Source organism: Erinaceus europaeus, chromosome 5 (genome assembly GCF_950295315.1).
Source record: "Erinaceus europaeus chromosome 5, mEriEur2.1, whole genome shotgun sequence".
Lineage (NCBI taxonomy): Eukaryota > Metazoa > Chordata > Mammalia > Eulipotyphla > Erinaceidae > Erinaceus > Erinaceus europaeus.
In genome coordinates, this window is record NC_080166.1 from 127,260,432 (window position 1) to 127,282,985 (window position 22,554).

General features: G+C 46.2%; 1 protein-coding gene across 1 annotated transcript in view; it reads left to right on the top strand.

Moving 5' to 3' along the window:
* Positions 1-887: 887 nt before the first annotated feature.
* Positions 888-22,554, top strand: part of RAP2A (RAP2A, member of RAS oncogene family) — a 32,964-nt gene continuing 11,297 nt past the window's right edge. The window contains exon 1 of the mRNA XM_007521910.3: positions 888-1,424. Coding sequence (XP_007521972.1) covers positions 1,111-1,424 — 314 coding nt within the window. The 5' untranslated portion in view covers positions 888-1,110. The remainder of the gene's footprint in view (positions 1,425-22,554) is intronic.

The following is a 22,554-nucleotide window of genomic DNA, read 5'->3' on the forward strand; positions in this document are numbered from 1 at the left end:
CGTCAGCACCGCCAGGCAATGGCAGTTGTGTGGGCTGAGCCAGAGCATAGACTCTTTCTTTATTGGCTGACGTCTGCTCATCACGTGGTACAGAACAGCTCTCTATTGGTCGAAAATAGTACCACGGGTTCGTAAGTCGTGACCTGATAGGCTGGGACGAACCCAGTTTCTCACTAGGCATTTCGGCCGGCTGTTACTAGGATCTGTATCTGGGCCTCAGGGCTGGGGCTGGGGCTCGCCTTTCCGCTATCCGGGTTTTCCCGGCTTCCCTTGCTGACAGGGCGTGGGAAGAACTCCACTTCGGCTAAGCGCAATGAAAGGGCGTGACTTGGGGGGGACATGAACAAGGCCTATGGCGTCATCAAAGTGGGCCTGCCTCCTGCTGTCCCCGCTTCGGGCGACGGCACACTGTCCCTTCCTTCTGGTCTTCACGCTTCCCAGAAAGCTCCTTCTCCTTGCGTTTGTGCGCAGGGCCGCTCTTCGTTCAGCCTACAGAGAAAAGAAACCGAAGTTCAATCATACTGGCCGCCTGGGCGGTGGCCGGTGAGCGGTCCCCACCCGTCCTGGGGCGGGAACCCCGAGCCTCAAAGGAGCGCGCCCGATGGAGGCTGCCCTGCCTTCTCCGTCCCTCCCCGCCCCATCGGGCAGGTGGGCTGCTTCGGCACACCGGGGCGGGGCGGGTCGCGTCGTCCTGCGCATGCTCAGTTCTGCAGCCCGGGGGGCGGCAGCGCAGGTTTAGTCTGGAGCGCGCGCCGCGGGCGGGGGCGGGGTTTGCGGAGAGGAGGCGGGGTTTTCCACAGACCCCGCCCCCTCGAGCGATCTGCGGCGGCTCCTGGGCGGGCGGGGCGCGGGGCGGGGCGCGGGGCGGCGGCGGCGGCGGCGGCGGCTAGAGGGCGGCAGTGCGGGCCGGCGGCTGGGGCGGCTGGGGCGGCTGGGGCGGCGCTCGCTCCCTCGCAGCCGGCGCCCGCGGGCCGGGGCCCTATGCTCAGCGTGGCGGCAGCGCGCGCCGGCGCCCGGGGCCGGGCCGGGGGCGGCCGGGAGGGGCGGCGGTGGCAGCGGGCGTAGCTCTGTCTATGTCGCGGCGGCGGCGGCGGGCGCGGAGGAGGGACGATGCGCGAGTACAAGGTGGTGGTGCTGGGCTCGGGCGGGGTCGGCAAGTCCGCCCTGACCGTGCAGTTCGTGACCGGCACGTTCATCGAGAAATACGACCCGACGATCGAGGACTTCTACCGCAAGGAGATCGAGGTGGACTCGTCGCCGTCGGTGCTGGAGATCCTGGACACGGCGGGCACCGAGCAGTTCGCGTCCATGCGGGACCTGTACATCAAGAACGGCCAGGGCTTCATCCTCGTCTACAGCCTGGTCAACCAGCAGAGCTTCCAGGACATCAAGCCCATGCGGGACCAGATCATCCGCGTCAAGCGGTGAGCAAGCAGCACGGGGGGCGCCGGGACCCGGGGCCACAGCACCCAGGGGTGCCCCGGAGGCGCGGGGGGAGGGCAGCCCTGCAGGCACCCGGGCTGTGCAGCTTCAGGCTGTGCAAAACGCATGTTTGCATGTGTGTGTGTGTGCGGGGTGCACGCCGGCCCCAGTGCCTCTCCCCTCTTTATCACCACCCCCACCCCCCAAATCATCATCATCATCATCATCATCATCATCTCAAATTTGGAGAGCTTTGTCACCCAACTGGGCAAATTGGGCATCACCCCCACCCCCCACCCCGGGAGCCCACAGCTTCTTTGTCTCCCGGAAATTCTCAGCAGCCCCGGTGCAGAGAAGAAGAAGAAGCCCCACAGGAAAGAAAGTTTAAAAAACTTGTAGGGAGCCGGGGGTGGGGTGGGGTGGGGTGGGGTGGGGTGGGGTGGGGTGGGGTGGGGAAGGGCGGGGAGGAAGGGAGCTCTTCTTGCACGGACACGTGGAGAGGGTGTTCGGACCGGGTCTGACATTTGGAAAAGGAAAATAAATAAATAAAAAGAGGGAAGGGACAAATCTGGCCTGGCCATGCCTGCCTGGCAGCAAAAGGACGGCTCAGGGGTGGAGAGGGTGGTGGTGGTACGGACAGGTTCAGAGGGAAAAGGGCCATTCTCATCTCCTGCGGGTCTGGAAGGTGCCCAGGCGCTGGGGGCCACTGAGCATCCCCACCGCTTAGTGGGGTGGAGAAAACAGCGCCGATTACACATGTGGCATAGTTATTTCTTTTTAATATAGTGACTTTATTTCCCTCCCCTCTCCCCAAGTAAGTACAACATGTTGGGGGGCTAATCCTGGAAACTACAGACCTTTCTCCCAAGGTGTGGCTCAAATATTAGCTCATTTAAAGTGAGCGCAGAGAAGCCCCCCCTTCCCCCCCCACAAGCTCTTTTTCGACAGCATGCGTTTTGGGAAGAGAGGGCTTCTACAGTTTGAAATGTTTGTTTTCCCTTCAGTGGAGCGTCTTTTTTTTTTTTTTTTTTTTCCCTGTCCGCTCAGGTATTCGCAGTGATGTATATTAATAGCAAGTGGTTAGGGTTAGGAGTTGGGACAAGATCGTTCTCTCATTACTGTTTAATTACACATTACCGTTCTGTTAGGTTCTTATTGCTAGATAATAATTGCTAAAGATTTGGATTCAGTGTTTGTTTTTTTTTTCCCCTTTTTCCCTCCCTCACTGATTTTGCCTAGATCCCTACACTGATGCAATGTAGGCGCCATCACTTTGGAAGCCAGTTTGAGCTTCCTCATTGTGAAAGAGCCAAGGCCAAGTCACATGTGCTCAGGGGTGGTTCAGACGTTCATTCCAAGTGCAACAAGTGAAATCAAAGAGGAAGCCCTCTCTCTCTCTCTCTGTCACCCACCCCCTCCAAAACTCCCTGAAGAGTTATTTACTTTGGAGTGGAAAATGTGTAAGGTACCACTTCAATTAAATTTCAAACTAGAAAGAAAGTGAAAATTTTCATGGCCTGTCATGCATGGGGACCTGAGATCCATGAATCTGAGAGCTTCTGACTTCTTCAGCCTTCATTTCTTATTTAGTCAGAGTTACAGATTATGACTGCAATATCACAGAAGCAATTCTGATGCGAGAGCTTCATAGATGTATGATATTTAAGGGACTAAGCGTAAGTGACTCAAATCCTTGATCCTAACTCCCCCATACTACTGCTACTAAAATAAAATGCAATGCCCTAGAGAACAAAACAGCCTAAAATACTGTTGCATGCCAATGTTAGTAGAGTTTAGCAAAAGTGTCACTGGAAAGTGTGAGCCACGTAACTCTGTGGTTTCCTTTGCTGTCATTGTTTTAAGGTTTATCCACATTAATTCGTGGAGGAGACAAGAGAAATAACTAGAGCATCACTCTGGCATATGCAGTGCCAGGGATCAAACTCAGGACCTCACGCTTAACAGACCTTGGCTTTATCTACTACACCACTTCTTTGTCTTTGATTTGTAGTCTGAGATTTAGTGCAGAGTAGTAGTGTAGTAGAAAAAGTCACTTGTTTGCACTAGGCCCTGGAAGAAGAAAAATATTAACGGTTCCATATACAGGTAGGATTTTATTCAGTAGCTTCAGTTCTGAATGTAAGGCCTTGGGAGACAGCAAAATAATTAACACAGACTCTCATGCCTTAGGCTCCAGAGTCCCAGGTTCAATTCCCTGCACCACCATAAGCCAGAGCTGAGCGGTGCCCTGGTAAGGAAAAGAATAGGTCAGCTGAGGAGCTGTTAAACATTTTTCACTGGAGTTCAGTGACCTGGACCCTTCTGTGTCCTAATATTTACACCTCCCCGTGCCCTCGACCTGCGGCCCCCCAGCCTACAGCATGTCGTGCTAGCCGGAGGCACTGTGGCTGTTAACTCACGCTAGACTCCAGAAAGCGCGCATGGTGCCAAAGCTGGCATTCCCCGTAGGAAGCATGTGTTTCTCCAGAGCCAGCACTTCCTGTATTAGCTCTTTATTTCCTCCCACTTAGAACAAAACATCACTTTTGAAGTCGATCTTCTCCTTATTCTCTAGACCTCAATCATTTTAGACAGATCATTTGTTGTGAGAGGTATTCAGTCATTGCTTTCCTCCTCTGCCTGCCAGCTGCTGTGCCTACTGTGTGCAACAGCTGAGACATTTGTCATCATGGCCACATAAGGAACAGGAGCGCAGAGAGGCTTGGGGCCACACCAGCCAGTCATCGCCGGAGAGGACATACAGCCCACATCTCCTGAAAGCCTTTTTTTTTATTTTTATTTTTTTGCCCTTGTTGTTGTTACCACTGTTGTTGTTGGATAGGACAGAGAGAAATGGAGAGAGGAGGGCAAGACAGAGAGGTGGAGAGAAAAATAGACACCTGCAGACCCGCTTCACCGCTTGTGAAGCGACCCCCCTACACTACCGCGCAGCCTCGGAGAAAGTAAATTTTCAGGTGTCCGACCTTCAACACAAGATTGCTCACAAAACTTTCAACTGTTGTTCCTTTATTAAGAATAACTTTACCACCTTACTTCCCTTAAATTTGGTTCTTTAAAATATTTTGTTTCATGTATTTATTTTGGATAGAGGCAGAGAAATATTGAGAGGAGAAGGGAAAGGTAAAGCGAGAGAGACACCTGCAGTCCTGCTTCACCATGCCTGAAGCTTCCCCCCTGCAGGTAGGGAGCAGGGGCTTGAACCTGGGTTCTTGTGCACTGTGATGTGCACTCTACCAGGTGCGCCACCACTTGGCCCCCAGAACTTCCTCTGTCCTGTCTCCCACCATAGGTTAGCTTCATGCCACCCCGGCTTGTCTTTTTTCCTAGGTCTCAGCGTGCTGCTATTTATGTAATCACTTGTGCGCAGTCAGCCTTCCTCAACTAAGTCCAGACCATGTGGCCAGACTGGCTCCGAGGAACTACAAAACAATTAAGTTATTGGTAGGAGGCTAGGCGGTAGCACACCTGGGAACCAGGTTTGATCCCCTATTCCCCCATCTGCAGGGGAGAAGCTTCATGAGTGGTGAAGCAGGGCTGCAGGTGTGTCTCTTTCTCTATAACATCTGTGTGTGTGTAGCATATAGTATTTCTCTCTCTCTCTCTCTCTATATATATATATGTATACACACACACACATTTTTATTCACTTCTCTGGTATTGCCTTCGCTTTCTTTTTTTTCCTCCAGGGTTATTGCTGGGGACTTAGTGCCTGCACTACAAATCCACTGCTCCTGGAGGCTATTTTTCCCCTTTTTTGTTGTCTTTGTTTTTATTATTATTGTTATTGTTGTTGGATAGGGCAGAGAGAAATTGAAAGAGGAAAGGAAGACAGACGGGGAGAGAAAGACACCTGTGGACCTGCTTCACCGCTTGTGAAGTAACCCCCCTGCAAGTGGAGAGCTGTGGGCTTGAACCGGGATCCTGTGCTGGTCCTTGTGCTTTGCGCCATGTGCACTTAACTTGCTGTACTGCCGCCCAGCCCCTTCACTTCCTTTCTAAGTCACACCTCCACCTGCTAATACTTCTGAGTGTTCTTTCTTTTTCCCCTTCTCTTTCACATAAGACAAACAGCTGACTTCCTCGGGTGTTCTCAAGATTCTCTTCCCTCTCAGTGATGGTATAAAAACAAAGATTGCTGGTGATAAATGTTCCAGGTCCTGATGGAATTAGGGTTTAGAGGCCACTGGTCCTCTCCCCTAACATTTCCCCCTCTTGTAGTATGGACGGATATTTAGGAGGACATCTTACAGAGTGTGAGAGAGGGGTAAGGCTAAAAGACACAACACTAGAAAGACAGAAGGTGAGGGTTTGTGCTTGATCCTGCACTTGAGGAACATGATCAGGAACCAGGCTCAAACCTGGTTCCCAGGTGTGCTACCGCCTAGCCTCCTACCAATAATTGAGGACCGTAACGATGGTGATGTGATCGATGGCTCGGTGACCCAAGACCAGAATCAGAAGGAAATACAAACATTCTGATAGGGCGCAGTCACCAGTAGGGGGAAAAGGTAAGAATGGATGCATATGATGTTGTGGAAGATGAATTAACCAAGCTGAGTGGGAGAAGGGGCAGGGAAGGGCAGGACAGATGTAGCCTTGACATTTTGAACACGAGTCCAAAGGATTATGGGGTGGGGGCTGGTTATCAAGCAAATAGATGCACCTAATCAGTGATTAGGGTTCTTGAGCAAAACCTGAAAGGTCAGCATTTTTATGACTATAAAGACCCAGGATCATGTGCATAGTTCAGACTTGGAGAGCAGATGAGGCCTGCTAGGCAGGGGAGAGGGAGAGGGAGAGGGGGAGAGAGAGAGAGAGAGGGAGAGGGGGGGAGAGAGGGAGGGAGAGAGGGAGAGAGAGTGGGAGAGGGAGAGAGAGTGGGAGAGGGAGAGAGAATGGGAGAGGGAGTGGGAGAGGGAGAGAGAGTGGGAGAGGGAGGGGGAGAGAGAGAGGGAGAGAGAGAGGGAGAGAGAGAGAGAGAAGGCAGGAAAGAAGTGAATATGACCAGGAATATGCATTAGAAATGAATGTGGTTGAGAATCCCAAGACATGGGTGAGACCTTCCTGTCTCACAGTAGACTAGATGCTGTGGGGCCTTTTAAGAATGAGATGAAAGAAGGGATGTAGGGAGGAAGGAAGGAAGGAAGGTTGATTTGCCCTGCTGAGTTGGAGAAGTTTTCTGTTTCCCCGTGCAAAAATGCATCATGACTTTTCTGACAGCTCGGTAACAACTGCTGTGTGATGGCAGTGCTTACTTGTTAGTGACCCACCCGATAGACTATACTTTTATTTATTTTTTTATATATTTATTTTGAATAGAAAGAAATGGAGAGGGAAGGAGGAGATATATATAGAGACCTACAGCACTGCTTCACCACTCATGAAGCTTTCCCCCTGTGGGTAGGGACCAGGGGCTTGAACCCAGTTCCTTGCACATGGTAATATGTGCACTTAACCAGATGTGCCACCATCGGGCCTCAGATTGTACCCTTTTAAAAATATACAAATTTATTTATTAATTTTAGAGACTGACCTCTAGCGTGGCTTCACTACTTGTGCAGGTGGGGATCGGGGGCTTGAACCCCTGCAGGTCCTAGAGCATTGTAGCATGGGCTCTCTACCAGGTGTGTCACCACCCAGCCCGCTAGACTACCTTTTTTCTCTCAGTCAGTAGCCAGTTATTCTAAAAGAGAGCTATTTGCTCCCCTGGAGCTCTGGCCCAGGGTGGAGTGGTGTCATGGGAGAGGCAAAGGAACACCCCCAATGATTTCTGTCCCATCCCAAGTTAACAGGAAGCTTCTGGAGTCTGCAACAGCCCTTGCTTCACATACACCTCCCTCCCCAGGAAACTGTCCTCCAAAACTGGGCCTCTGAGCTCCAGAACCCAGTACTGTGAGTCCCATTGTAGCCCTGAGTATTTTCCCGAGACAGAAACTTGTTTTTACTAAACTGTAAAATAGTGGTTTTCTTGTTGCCATCCCAGGGCTGGAGATTTTTCTTTCCTTTCCTTTTTCCTTTTTCCTTTCCTTTCCTTTCCTTTCCTTTCCTTTCCTTTCCTTTCCTTTCCTTTCCTTTCCTTTCCTTTCCTTTCCTTTCCTTTCCTTTCCTTTCCTTTCCTTTCCTTTCCCTTCCCTTCCCTTCCCTTCCCTTCCCTTCCCTTCCCTTCCCTTCCCTTCCCTTCCCTTCCCTTCCCTTCCCTTCCCTTCCCTTTCCTTCTTTCCTTCTTTCTTTTTTTTTTTTAACTTTGTAGAGTAAATGATTTCACTTTAGCTCAGACACTCCCAAGTACTTGTATTCAGTTGAGATGAGAGAAGAGGTAGTATTGAATATGAGCACTAAAGAGTCAGTAGTCATGAGGCTGGGTGGTGGCGCACCTGGTTGAGTGCACATCACCTGGGTTCGAGCCCCTGGTCCCCACCTGCAGGGGGAAAGCTTCACGATTGGTGAAGCAGTGTTATATTTCTCCCTTTCTGTCACCCTCTTCCTTCTTGATTTCTGGCTATCTGTATCCAATAAATAAATATTTAAAACAAAAAAAAAGAGTCAGCAGTTAATGACCTGTGGGTTTTGTCTAGTTAAGATTTGATGATAGTGGGCCAGAGGAAACATGATAGCTTTTTTTTTTTTTTTTTTCTTTTAAGGGAGAGGGAGCAAAAGTAATTTTAGGAGCCAGCCAGACATTCTACTGCATGGAAAAAAATACCAGCTTCCCCTGCATGTGGGTAATTCCCCTGACAGGGAGGAATGTGTGGTTTGAATGGTGACATGACTGCTGAGCAAGACCGAATATTTGCAGGCCTCCAGGCAAGTGTGTGACTGTTACTCTCTAGGACTTTTTTTTTTGTGTGTGTGGGGGAAGGGAGGCCAGGTAATTAATTAAACACTAGAGAAAGATGGACCAACAGAACATCTCTAGATGACGCAACCAACAGGAAGAGCTGCCACTGTCAGAAACTTGTTATTTCCTGTGGCTTTCTAGCAGTGGTACATATCTTCTAGAAGATTCTATATGGCACAGTGAGATGGTTCTCATAACATTATGTATATGTATTCATGCATATATAATATATACATATGTAAAAGTGTATCTAGGGGCCAGGTGGGGGCATACCTGGTTGAGTGCACCTGCAGGAGGAAGCTTTACAGGTTGTGAAGCAGTGCTACAGGTGTCTGTCTCTCCCTTTCTTTTGATTTCTGGAGGTCTCCACTCAGTAAATAAATAAATAAGAACTTAAAAGCAAGAAATGCTGTCTCTCTCTCCCTCTCTCTCTCTCTCTCTCTCTCTCTCTCTCTATATATATATATATATATATATATATATATATATATATAAAACAATTTAACATAAAGCCTGTATACCATATTTAGTTTATGGGATTTTTTTTTCCCTAGAAATTAAACTATATTTCACTCATTTTCTTTCCTTTTCCTTTTTCCTTACCAGACCATTGCTCATCTCTGGCTTGTGGTGGTGTTGGAGATTGAACCTGGGGCTTTGGAGCCTCAGCCATGAGAGTCTGTTTGCAGAACCATGATGGCACCTCCCCTCCCTTTGCTCAGTTTTCTCTTGAGTTTTTGCCCTTAGAACTTAAGCCTCCAGGAAAGGAAGGATGTGTGTCCCACTCTCAAATTTCCTTTGCTTCTCTTTACACTTGTCCCAATTGTTTGTTTCTTTCTGCTTTTTACTTACTGTTGTGCATGTGTGGACCTACTTTCATTTTTATGACCTATTGTATAAACTGTTTAAATACTCTTAAATGATTTGGGGAGCAATATTCGAGTTTGCATGCAGTAGACTTTGAAATGAGATAGAACTGGTGGAGGCAGAATAGTTAGAAAGGTAGACACGCAGAGAGAATATTTCCATAGGAAATATACCCTGAAATATAATAGTGTGCAAAAATAGACCATATATAGATGTATATTTGCATTACTGCTTTTTTACTGTGAGACTTGTAGCTGATCATATCAGAATTTACTCTCAGAGTGACATAAAGCTGAATAGCTTAAACACAGCATTCTGCTTCAGGAGTTCAAACTGAGCCTTTTCACAAAGTGATATCAATGGCATTGCTATGATTTTAGACTCTTCCATTTCAGAAAAATGTGTAGTGAAATATTGGTAAATTAGCAGTAGTAGCTAAGATTTTTGTCATCATGTATGTTACACACTAAATACATTTAATTTTATACTTCTCAAAGATTAAAAACTGCTTTAGAAATACTGGTTGATAGTTCAACTACTTTGTCTTTATCCTTGGAGGAGAATTCCAATAAAAACCAAACTCCTACATTAACCTGGTTTTTAATACATTTTCAGATAAGACTTTTGTTCCATGAGTGAGAATGAATAGCCTGGTGGGGAGCTGAGTCAGGTCTCAACAGTTAACTGTATCTGGAGTTTGGGAAGCTTGGTGACAACGGAACATTAAGAGGTTTTGGAATTTGGGGCTGGGGAGACAGCACAATGGTTAAGCAAACAGACTTTCATGCTTGGGACTCTATAAAGTCTCCGGTTTTATCCTCAGTACCCCCATAAGCCAGAGCTGAGCAGGGTTCTGGTCTGTGACTGTCTCTCTCTCTTTCATGTAAATGTAAACACAAATTCTAATTCTTCTGCATTTATTGACTTAATGTTGAGTATGTACTTTTTACACACTGCTGAAAATTCTATCTGAATACATTATATGAAGTAGGTTACAGTGTGTAGATTTAAGTAGACTTGTAAATGATATACTTTTCTACTGGATAATCAAACTGGCAGAATTGGATACATTGTGTTTGTTTTCTTGAACAAGTATTTAAAATATCTTTATCTGGGCTAGGGAACAGCGTAATTGTTCATGTCCCAGGTTCAATTTCCAGCAGCACTATAAGCCAGAGCTGAGCAGTGCTCTGGGGTCGGTCTCTCTCTCTAATAAATAATCATTTACCAAATCACTGTGTTGGGGGTATTACTGGTTTATGAGACAGCTGGCACATGAGTATGGCTTCTTGCCTCCCCATGATAGGTATCTGCATACCACCCCCACCAACAAGATGTACTGGGCACCCCAAACTCTCTCAATATTTTGATGAGAGATATAGAGAGAAGGACCAAGGCACTGCTTAGCTCTGGCTTATGGTGGTGCTGGGGATTGAACCTGCAACCTTGGAGCCTCAGGCATGAGTCTTTTACAGAACCATTATGCTGTCTCCCCAGACCAAAACTCTCTCAACCCTCTCCTGCCTCCCCCCTTCAGAGCCTTATTCTAATAGAAGCTCCTAGTCCCACTCTTGTCTGCCCTTTCCTTTGCCGCTTTAGTTCCATCTATGTGAAGTCATCTAGTATTTCTCCTTCTCCTTCTGACTTAACTCATTCAATGTGATTCTCTCAGAGTAGTTAGTATTCTGTCGTCTCACACATTTCCTTAGTCCCTTTTTAACATGTTTTAGATTTGAAAACATACTGAAATAGGTACAGTTGGGGAGAGGGGGCTTACTACGGGGACTTAACTACTTTCACAGGTTTTAAGATTTTAAGATTTCATTTACTTTTGTATGTCCCTGATAATCTTTCTCAAAAACTGCTCATTGTAAAAGCTTGTGTCACTTCTCAGAAAACATCATGGTTAGGTGTGTGCCTGTGTCGGGAACTGACCGTCACAGTAAGTTAACAGCCATCACCACGCATAATTTGTTTCCTTGTGATGAAAACTTTTACTGTTTTTTTTTATTATTATTCTTTGTGACTTTAAAATATGCAATGCAGTATTATTACTTAGCCATCACACTGCACCTGACTTTGCCAGGACTTAGGTATCTTATAACTGTAAGTTTGTGCCTTTTGACTGGCTTCACATACCACACACACACCTGCTTCTGCTAGCTCCCACTCTCTTCTGTGGATCTGTGAGTTTGTTTGTTTTAATTTCTACATAGAAGTGAGATCATACAATAGTTGTCTTCTTGACATCCTTCACTTAGCATAAGGGCCTCGAGCCCATCCCTGGTGCAGGGGGCAAGATCTTCCTCTTTGTGGCAGTGCTGTATACACTCACTAGGTTTCTCTATCCCTTCGTCTTGTATAGACGTTTTATTGTCCCCATGCGTTTGGTTATTGTCAATAATGCTGACCTGAACTTAGGCCTGCAAATCTCTTCCAGACTGCTAATTTTTGCTGAGTAGCACACACACACTTGACTACGTGTGAGGACCTAGGTTCAAGCCCCCGGCCACCACATAGGAGTACCACCCAAAAAAGGAGGGAGCTTCAGAGTGGTGGAGCAGTGCTGGTGTCTCTCTCTCTCTCTCTCTCTCTCTCTCATATCCTCTATCTGGGGGAAAAAAAAAGTGAGTCCACCAGGAATTATGGAGCCACACAGAAACACAAAGCCCCTGGAGTGGGAAAAAAAATGACAGTAATTTTGTTTTCTTCAGGTAAGTACCCAGAAGCAGGAACACTAGATTGGATGGGAATCCTGCTTTTAGAGTCTTGAAGAATCTCAGCATTGTTCTCCATGTTGGCGCCTCCAGTTTGCATTTCCACTGCCAGCACAAGGGCCCCCTTTCTGCACAGCCTGTGAACACCTGTTACTTCTCATCTGTTTGATAATGTGAAGCTTTTGAGCAGGTGTGATGTGGCATCTCTCTGGTTTGCTTTGCGTTTCCCTGATGGCTAATGAGGGACCTTTTCATGTACCGTGGCCATCTGCATCTCTTCTATGGAAATTTGTCTGTCAGTTTTGAAATCAGACTGGCTGCTATTTTTTCTCATTAAGTCTTGTGTGGTTTTTTTGTTTGTTTTGTTTTGTTTTTTGTATACTGTGGATGTTTACCCCTTTCCAGATAGAGGAGTATAAGTGTTTTCTTCCATTCTGTAGGTAGTTGCACTTCGTTTTCCTGATGATTTCCTTTGCTGTGCAGGAGCCTGAGAGCTTGGCTGCTTTTCCTTCGGTTGCCTTTTGACATCAGACCTAAACACTCAAGACTGCTATGGTGGGACGGCGTGGAACACATGGTTGATTGCACATGCTTAGCAGTGTGCAAGGACCCAGATTCCGGTCCCCACCTGTAGAGGGGAAGCTTCCTAAGTAGCACAACAGGGTGTCTCGCTCTCTCCCCCCACTCCCCTTCCCTCCCTCTCTCCCCCTTCCCTCTAATTTCTCTCTATCTCTATGCAAAAATAAAATAAGTAAATAAATAATCAGATAACAAGAGACTGGCTTCAGGCCACTTAGTTCTTATATTTTTTTCTAGCATATGCTTTTCATTTTTTATGTTCAAGTCTTACACCATTTCAAGTTGAAAATCATCAACGATATAACTTGTAATCGAGTCTTATTCTCAGTGCGATGCCGTCTGATTTCTCCACCCCCATCGATGGGACAGATTATCCTTTCCCCCATTGCACGTTTTTGTGGTTCTTTTGTTGTAAATTAGTCAATCCTATATGTATGAACTTATTTCTGGGTCTTCCGTTCTGCCCCAGTGATCTTTGTGTTCTTTTATTTTAAAGCATCATTACCACACTGTTTGAGTCACCGTAGCTTTACATTGTAGTTTTGAATCAATAACTGTGACGCCTTCAGCTTCGTTCTGTCTCAGGATTGCATAGGCTCTCTGGTACCATATTTTTGAATTGCTGCTTCTGCACATATGAAGATGCTGCTGGAGTCTTGCAGAGTGTCACTGCGTTGTATCTGCCGGTTGTTTTGGGCACAACTGATAGTTTAACAGCAGCGGCGCTTGCAGACTCTGATCACAGACCACCTTGTTGTCTGTGTGCATCACCATCAGCTTGCTTTGTCGTTCCATCTCGATCACCTTTGAGCTTTGTGGCTGTCAAAACCCCAAGAGAAAACTGAGAAAAGTGACACGCCTCTGTCCTTTCCTGTATGTTCACCCGGCAGTAGCTTTCCCACCGTCACCACGGGCCCGGTGAGAAATGCTGCGGACCTGGTGATGGCACACAGACACGATAAGGGTTCACGAAACAATAGCCTGCCCGAGACGTGTTTTCTGCTTGCTTTCTTCTGTGTTCCTTCACTGTTGTGAAAAGCTCCTCCGGACCCACTCCACGGATGTGTCACGCACAGCTTGGGAACTTTGGCAGCGTGTTGCTTTCACTGGAAGGAAAACTAACAGGACTTGCCCCTTTTGGAAGCGACTGTCATTCTCCATTTCCTACTCCCCGGCAGTGCCAGGAAGCCGCTGCACATTAGTGCCGCTACTTTGTGTGTGTGTTTGCTTTTATTTTTGTTTTTGAGAGGCAGAGAGTGAGAGACACCACAACCCCGAAGCTTCTTCAGGGTCCTGGGGGCCGAGCTCAACCCTGGGTGGTGCGCACAGCAGAGTAGCACACCGTCCTGAGCGCTCTCACCGACTCTCCCTGCTGCCTCGGTCACTGAAACTCCTACTTTTCTGGATTAAAACAGCTTTTTAAATATTGTTATAAGTGATTGACAAGATTGCAAGATAGTAGGGTATATTCCTATCACCAAAGGTATCACTCCCACCACCAAAGTTCTTTGTCTCCTCTGCTGTCCCAGTAGTAACCGCTCTAGTTCTCACAAGGTTATAGTTATGGGTTCTCTCTCTTCATATATATATATATTTCCCCCTCCAGGGTTCTCACTAGGGCTCAGTGCTAGTCCTGGCAGCCATTTTTTTCCTTTTCTATTTTATCCGATAGGACAGAAAGAAATTGGGGTGGGCTGAGATGGGTGGGGGAGAAAGACACCTGCAGACCTGTTTCACTGCTTGTGAAGCAACCCCCCTAAGGTGGGAAGCAGGGGCTCAAACCTGGGTCCTTGCATAGCTCTTTGTGCTTAGTACTATGTGTACTTAGCTGGTATACCACTGCCCACGCCCCCACCCCCCCTTTTTTTCTTCATCAAGTTCATGTGTTCCAGTTCTTTATAATCGTCCCATAGTTGTCCTTCCTTTTTCCTCTTCCCTCGCAGTTGAGAGAAACTGTGCCAGATTTCCTCAGGTGTTCTCCGGAATCTCTTCCCTCTTGATGATGGTATAATAAACAAAGGTTCCTGGCCACAGAAGTTCTTGGTCCCAGTGGCACTGGGGTTCAGGGAACCAACCCTCTGGTCATCGTCCCCTAACATTTCACTCCCACTCTTTTCCTACTGGATAAGATGATACAGAAAGTGCACCTCTAATGGAAGCATATATTACTGTTTGTCATCCTTGGACAAACTGTGGGTGTAACTCGGTTCCCTCCAACCAGGAAGGCTGGCTCCCCTCTTGTGGAAAGTAGAGCAGAGAAGGGGCTGTTGCCGTAGGAGTCAGCCGTCATTCCCGCAGGATGTGGAGGAGGGGGATCCTTGCTGCAGCTGTCCAGGATCACAGTGACTCCACTCTGCCTTTAGGCTGGTAGAAACAGATAGAGGTGACCACAGCCAGAGCCAGCTTAAACTCACTCAGCAAACCTACCCTGGAGGAACACTGCGGGCCTTTGCTTAAAGCGTTCTGAGTGCTTGCCCCTCACGGCGTTCCTAGAAGCAAGTCCCCTCAGAATGAGTAACGCAAGTGTGGAAATCCTCCGTGACACTGATGACTCAGTGCCTACTAGTAGCATTCCCCTCTTTACCCAGGTATCTCTGCAGTTCTCTGTCTGAGTAAAACCTCAGTGTGCTCTGTCTGTCCAGATCATTTTATTCTGGACACACCCACTCTTGAATTTGTCACGAACCGATTAAGTACAGGACGTGTTGCAGCTGTTTAACTCCGTATTTCTTTGTGCGGGCCGGACTGACCCTTCTCTTCTGCCGAGACGCTAAGTGTTAATCTGGGGAGAGCTCAGCTCGGGTATTTATCATCTAACTGGGATGAGTTCATGCTGCCCACATCCCAGTCTCATCCCGGCAATGCGGGCGAGATAACTAACGGAGTAACAAGAAACATGTCTAAAAAGTCAGATATATCCATTTATTTATTTTTATTCATTTTTATTTTGTTATTTATTGTAACTGGAGCACGGCTTGCTCTGGTTTATGGTGATGCAGGGGGATCGAACCTGGGACTTTGGATCCTCAGGCATGAGAGTCTCTGCATAAAACCATTATGCTCCCTACTCCCTATTTTATCCTATTTTATTTATTTTATTTTCCCTATCAGTTTTCTCACTTTCTTCCTCCTCCTCCTCCGCTGATAGAGGTGGGCCGAGAGGTAGGCAGAGAGAAGGAAAGGCCTCTGCGGCGCTCCTCCCGCACTTGTGAAGCTTCCTCCGCTGATAGAGGTGAGACCGAGAGGTAGGCAGAGAGAAGGAAAGGCCTCTGCGGCGCTCCTCCCGCACTTGTGAAGCTTCCTCTGGAAGTGCAGGCGGGGAGCAGGGGCTTGACATCATCTCAGCGACTACGCAGCACTACTGTTCCGTTGTGAAAGTTGCGTGGCCAGTAGACCTCTTCATACATACCAAAAAGCACTGCAGTGTGTGAGGGGGAGACGACTATAAGAGTCTTTGTTGCTCATTTCACATGCATGTGTTGGCAGGGCTATTTATTTATTTATTTATTTATTTATTTATTTGCTGGGGCTCGGTGTCTGCACTAGGAATACACGGCTCCTGGTGGCCTTCTTGTTGTTTTTTTTTTTGTTGTTGTTGTTGTTTTGGATAGGACAGAGAGAATTGGAGAAAGGGTAAGAGAGGGAGAAAGACAGACGCCTGCAGACCTGCTTCACTGCCTGTGAAGCCACTCCCCCCGGAACCCTTGTGCCAGTCCTTGTGCTTCATACTATGTGGCTTAACTCGATGCACCACCACCCAACTCCCAACAGGGCTTTTTAATACACTGAATTCAGGAAAAAAAAAAAAAAAAGTTTTGTCTTTGTCTAAAAGATAACACTGACAACAGAATAATTCTGTGATTTCAACCATCTCATTTGCATACTATTGCCTTGAGCAGTATGTTAAGCTATCTTTAGCCTTCTGCTATGCCAAAATGAACTGTAAAGGAATATATATTTGACAGGGTTGAATTAATTATATTTAGACAGAAGCACATTAAACCACAATTTTATTTCTAAGTTTCACCATATTTTCCCCTCCCCTCTTCTTCCATTCCTCCCCCCAAGTTGCTTTTAGTAGGTAGGCGCCTCCTTTGAAAAGGAGTCTTTGATGCACTGCAGTGTGACTGAAGGCCAGGGCCTGTCTTTCTGACTGACTGCTCACATGTTGACCTCCTTACACTTAGTCCATCTTGACCCTCCCTGGAAACAAAATCTTTGTGTCTGGTTGTGGAATACCTTTAAGCAGAATTGTTTATTTTTGCAAAGCATTTTTAAAGGCCTTTAGTTCAGGGGGCAGTAGCTGGGTTCATGTACTAAGGATGCTTGTTATCTGGGAGACAGGTTAAAAATTAAAGTTTAGGAGTTGGGAGAGAGCTCACCTGGTAGGTAGAGCACACACTTTCCCATGCGGAAGACCAGGGCTCAAGCCCCTGGCCGCTATCTAGGAACACTGTGCCGTGGAACAGTCTCTCAAAGCATTTTGTTGTTGTTCTCAACAACAGTCATTAGATCAAGAACAATAGCATATTATCTTGAGTTTGCCCATAGCAAAACTGAAATTTCCAGTGATGTTATGTATCAAGCTATAGAATCCAAAACCTCCCCCTTAAAGTTACATGCGGCCCACATGTCTTCACACACCAGCACAGACTGCTTTCTTTTTCTCCCGTGTGAACCTGCAACTCCAGGCAAACTGACATCAGCTGCTTGTTGGGTAATGAACAAAAGCCCGTTTGGGTCGCTGCATTCGTCCTCTGTGGGGGCCATTTTTCCTCCCAGGTCTCGGGAGACCCTGGAGCAGTTGAGGCATGTCAGCCAGAGTATAAGGCCTGACAAAGAAGACAGATAGCCAGACAGACAGCGCCATCGGTAGCATGCTCACCCATGTGACCATAGGTGTGTTGGCATCACTCCTGTGTCATTGCCCTTACTCGAAATGTTGAGGACGACATGGAAAACAGTCCCATTTGAGGCTCCTCACCTCCTTAGCTCATTCTATTTTGTTTGTTTGAGAGTGTCAAGAACTGATTTTAGCTCTGGCCATCCGGCTACAGATAAAACATTCATGGCCCTCAAGAGTCCTGGGAACGCAAATGAGACTTCAGAGGTTTAAGGCAATAAAGAGTTTTGTTTCTGAACTACTGATGTTCCTCCCCCCCCCCCCCATATATTCTTTGACCCCATGTTGCCTTAGGGTTTAGAGTAAGACAGTAAACAGAGTAAGGAACAGGACTTGTGTTTGGAGGAGGTGGTAAATTGTCAGCTTCTGCTGCTCGAGCAAATAGGATCTGTCCTGTTTGTCTTTTCTGTAAAGATTGGTGGTCTTTGGACTAGATGTCCACCGTTTCCAGAAAATAATGAAAGCCAGAGTATGAACCTAAGATATCAGCTAGTTTGTACATTTAAAAACAATATTCCCTTTTGTTGCCCTTGTTGTATTGTTATAGTTATTATTTTTGTTGTTAATGTCATTGTTGTTGGATTGGACAGAGAGAAATGGAGAGAGGAGGGGAAGACAGAGATGGGGAGAGAAAGACACCTACAGACCTGCTTCACCGAAGCGACTCCCTTGTAGGTGGGGAGCTGGGGGCTTGAACCGGAATCCTTTTGCCAGTCCTTACACTCTGCACCACGTGTGCTTAACCCGCTGTGCTACCGCCTGAGTCCCTAGTTTGTACATTTTTATATACATTTAAGAATTTAGAACTGACTTAGCCAGTTAGAAAAAAATGACCAGCATGTCTGGAGCATGTTGCAGTATCTATGCCGTTTAAAGGATCACTCAGGTGGGCAGCTTAGCAAGGGCCTCTCCTCTCTGAGTGCCGCCTAGTGTCGGCGAAGTCACACCTCATCTCCCTTAATCCCCTACCGGAGTGTGGTAAAGATTTTCATCTCACAGGGAGACTGAGAAGGGTCATGTGACACATCCAAACAAAGCTGGGGCTTATTCCTAGATTCTCCAAATCCAGCACTCTTGCCCAAGCAGACCTCGCTGCATGTTCATTTTAGCCAGTGGCCCAACTCACTGGCCTTCACTAGTAACCAAGGGGATAGACGTGAGCTGGTCATTGGTGGACCACCGTATTTTTTCCTTAGGTAGTTTGGTGGTAGTGGCGGGGAATGGAGAGAAGACTAAAAGCAGTGGTTTCAGATGATTGTTTTGCAAGTGGCATAGAAGGTAGATTAGATAGTTTGGAGAGGCTGGAGGGGGCGGCGGGAGGGAAGAAATGAGTTCTTTCGGAAATGAACGGGCTTCTTTGTTTTTACCAGAGCACTGCTCAGCTCTGGCTTATGGTGGTGCAGGGGATTGAACCTGGGACCTTGAAGACATAACAGTTTGTTTGCATAACCATTAGGCTGTCTCCCCTACAGAAATGAAAGGGTTTCTTAAGTGAAAACAGAGACAGATATCTTACATGCAGTTACTTCGCCCCTTGTAACCATCTGGTAACACTCAGAGATTATTGGAGACTCGGTCCCCCCCCCCCCCCCCCCCCCTGCAGTGACCTGGGTACCTAACGCCTTTTGCTCTTAACATTGGCTTCATCAACATTTTCTGTTGGGTGCCATCATCTCTGCCACAGATGATTGTTTTCAGCTTTGTTCCTCCTTGTCCATTGGTTTGTTTTTGCCTTTTCCATCTGTCACCTGTTGTTTCTCCTGGTTCAACTGGAAAAAAAAAAGTTCTTAATAGACGTAACCAAGCCATCTTATGTCTATTGAACGAATCCGTTTACAGCATGTCACACGTCCTTGATGTTCTTTCTGTGTGCTGATGACCTGAGTTTTCTAGAAAATTGGGCTAGAGAAATTGTTTTTGGTTTGAGCAAATGATTCAGGTTTCACTTTGGCGATGTTTGCATTTGATAAACTTCTCGGCAGTAAGTATCCCACGATCTTATTCCAGCATTCTCACACGCACTTCTGTTGAGAAGCTTAAATTTGAAAACAGTCTGTTTCTTCAGAGCTCTGAGGCACCTTTTAAATCTTCATCCAGGTGTTGCTTTGAAAAATTATTTGTAATTGAATTTTAACTCTACCTCAGACACATGTGAATTTTCAGTGATAAACATTTTTCCCCATGACTTCTCAAATGAACAAGTGCTGAAAGGACATATCCTTTCATTTACTCCAGATAGAAATTTAGATAATACTTCTAATAGCTTGCATATCACTGTGCAGTTAACTCAATTTATTCTTAAGTAGAACAGTTGGACCTGTTTTTGTTTATTCTTTTTTTATGCACAGGTTTCAGATTTCAACTCTCACTAAAGAGTAAAAAAAAAAAAAAGGCCTCTTTTATGTCCAGACACCTTTATTGCTGATAGATGAGAGCTATGTGTTCTTCATAGATATCTCCAAGCTAAAATTTCCCCCTGCTATTTAAGTTATGCAAGAGGAAGCAGACTTTGTGGACAGATTTTAAAATGACATAGACATTGTTTTTTCATTGGGTGATTGAATGTACATTAAAATGTAGATTGAATGTCAGTTAGACATGACTGTGTCAGAAGAAGCCAACCATTGTTTGCTTTCTTTTTTTTTCTTATTGTTCATATACTTAATGACCATTTAGGTATCTTATTTTAAGAACTATTTTATCCATGTAAATTCATTACCTTTTGTTTTATATTTGGTAGAAATTATCTATACAGTTTTGACAGAAAAGTCCTTTGTCACATAGATGGATTGCAAAGACCTCAACAGTTTTTTTCTTCCCTTTGTAGCCCCACATGTCTAATTCTGAATAATAAATATCCCCGTTCCTTGGGTTCACCCGTCACTTTATCTGTCACCCTCTGAAGGACATCTTGGTTGCCTCCCAAGTTGTGTCAATCCATAAACAAAGTTGCTCCAATAATTCCTTTGTGCGGTTTTTGTGTAAACCGCACATTTTCAACAACTTTGGATTGGTACCAAGGATTACTAGTCCTGTGTCAAGAGTGTGTAACGGTGGGGTAGATAGTATAATGGTTATGCAAAGAGACTCTCAAGCATGAGGCTCCAAAGTCCCAGGTTCATTCCCACACACCACCATAAGCCAGAGCTGAGCAGGGCTCTGGTTAAAAAAAAAAAAAAAAAAAAGTGTGTAGCAAACCACCAAAGTGTTGGCGCCATCTTGGATTCCCACAGTGATGGGTGAGAGTGTCAGTCGTGCCACATCCCCGCCTGCACTTGCTGTTGTCGCCATTCAGGACTTGGACCATTCAAATGGTTACGTTGTTACACAAGCATTTCATATACTGATTTGTCACTTGAATATTGCCGTTTTTCAGAGCTGGATGGTGGCACATTTGGTTGAATGCACATGTTACAGTGTGCAAAGACCAAAGTTCAAGCCCCCATCCCCACCTGAAGGTGGGAAACTTTGCAAGTGGTGAAGCAGTGCTGCAGGTGTTTGTCTCTCTTCCTTGTTGCCTTCCCCTTCCCTCTTGATTTCTCTATCCAATAGATAAGTAGTTAACAATATTTAAATTGTTTTCATTGTCCTCTGTCATTTTATTGAGGGGTTAGCGGTTAGCAGTACATTGTGGACACATTGATAAAGTTCCCCATCTCCCTGTGATAGTTGTCTGCAGAACACACTCGGCCTTATTCAGGCCCTTTGCCGCCACCATGCACCAGAACCCCAAAGCCCTCCGTTCCCTCCCTCCTTTCCCTTCTCTTCCTCTTCCTTCCCCAGAGTCCTTTGGAAAGATGCCTGATAAGCTTTTCCAGTTTTGTCTTATCAGTAGTTGGCTTTCTCATTGTTGAATTTTTTAAAGAGTTCCTTTGCGTGTCCAGATAACAGTCCTTCATCATGTGTCTTTTGCAAGTATTTTTCTCACTCAAATGGCTCTTCAGGAGCATGTTTGAGAACTGAGTGATCATACTACTGGGAATCTTGGTATATCAGCTTTTGATACAGTCTGACGTAATGTGATCTCTTAATTCCTATGGAAGCAGATTATATACATTGATGTGGAGTATCCCAGTTAACTTTGCTGCGGTTTTTTAAATTTATAACTTTATTGGATGGAGACAGAAAGAAATTGAGAGAGAGGGAGAGACACCTACAGTTCTGCTTCACTGCTCGAAAAGTCCCACCTGCAGGAGACCAAGGGCTTGAACCCAGGTACTTGTGCACCGTAACGTGTACACTCAACCAAGTGTGCCCCCAATTAACTCTGAGCATAGCATCCTTTCTCGGTTTTTTTTTTCTTTTCCCCTTTTGTAGCCCTTGTTGTTTTATTGTTGTAGTTATTATTGTTATTAATGTCGTCGTCATTGTTGGATAGGACAGAGAGAAATAGAGAGAGGAGGGGAAGACAAAGAGGGGGAGAGAAAGACACCTGCAGACCTGCTTCACCGCCTGTGAAGTGACTCCCCTGCAGGTGGGGAGCCAGGGTCTTGAACTGGGATCCTTACGCCGGTCCTTGCGCTTTACACCATGTGAGCTTAACCCGCTGCGCGACCACCCGACTCCCTCTTCTTAGTTTTTTTTATTACATTTACCAACTTCTCTCTGTTCTTCAGAACACATCCTGAAATCAACAGCAAGAGCAGAGGATTGTGGTTTCCTCTCATTATTCAAACTAAGTTCCCAGAAATGCCCTTTTAAGATGAAATATTTAGTCACTTCAAAATAAGCCAGTGTAGAGGAAGAGGGTGGCCTGATGGAGTTCATGTTTTCCATCTTTAAAAGAAGTATTGAGGTTTCATGCCAGACTGTGATAGAAGCCTTCAACTCCTAGCCAGGAACAACCTTTCTTCAGATGTGCCACAAGACTCTATGAATCCCAGGCACTGTTGGCACTAGTACACATTTCTGGAAGTTTGTTGAAAGTGTGTGTGTGTGTGTGTGTGTGTGTCTGTGTGTGTGTGTCTGTGTGTGTGTGTGTGTGTGTCTGTGTGTGTGTGTGTGTGTGTGTGTCTGATGAGCCAACCTTGACATGTGGTTTTTCTGGTCCAAAGCTGTGTCTGGATACACACACACGTGTGTCTCTGAGAAAGAAAATTCCGCCTCTGGGTACGGTTCATCTAATTACTATTTCTGTTAGTGAAAACCTTGAAGGGACAAACCTTTGTGCAGGATGGAGAAGGAGTTACTTAGGTCACGGAGCAGTT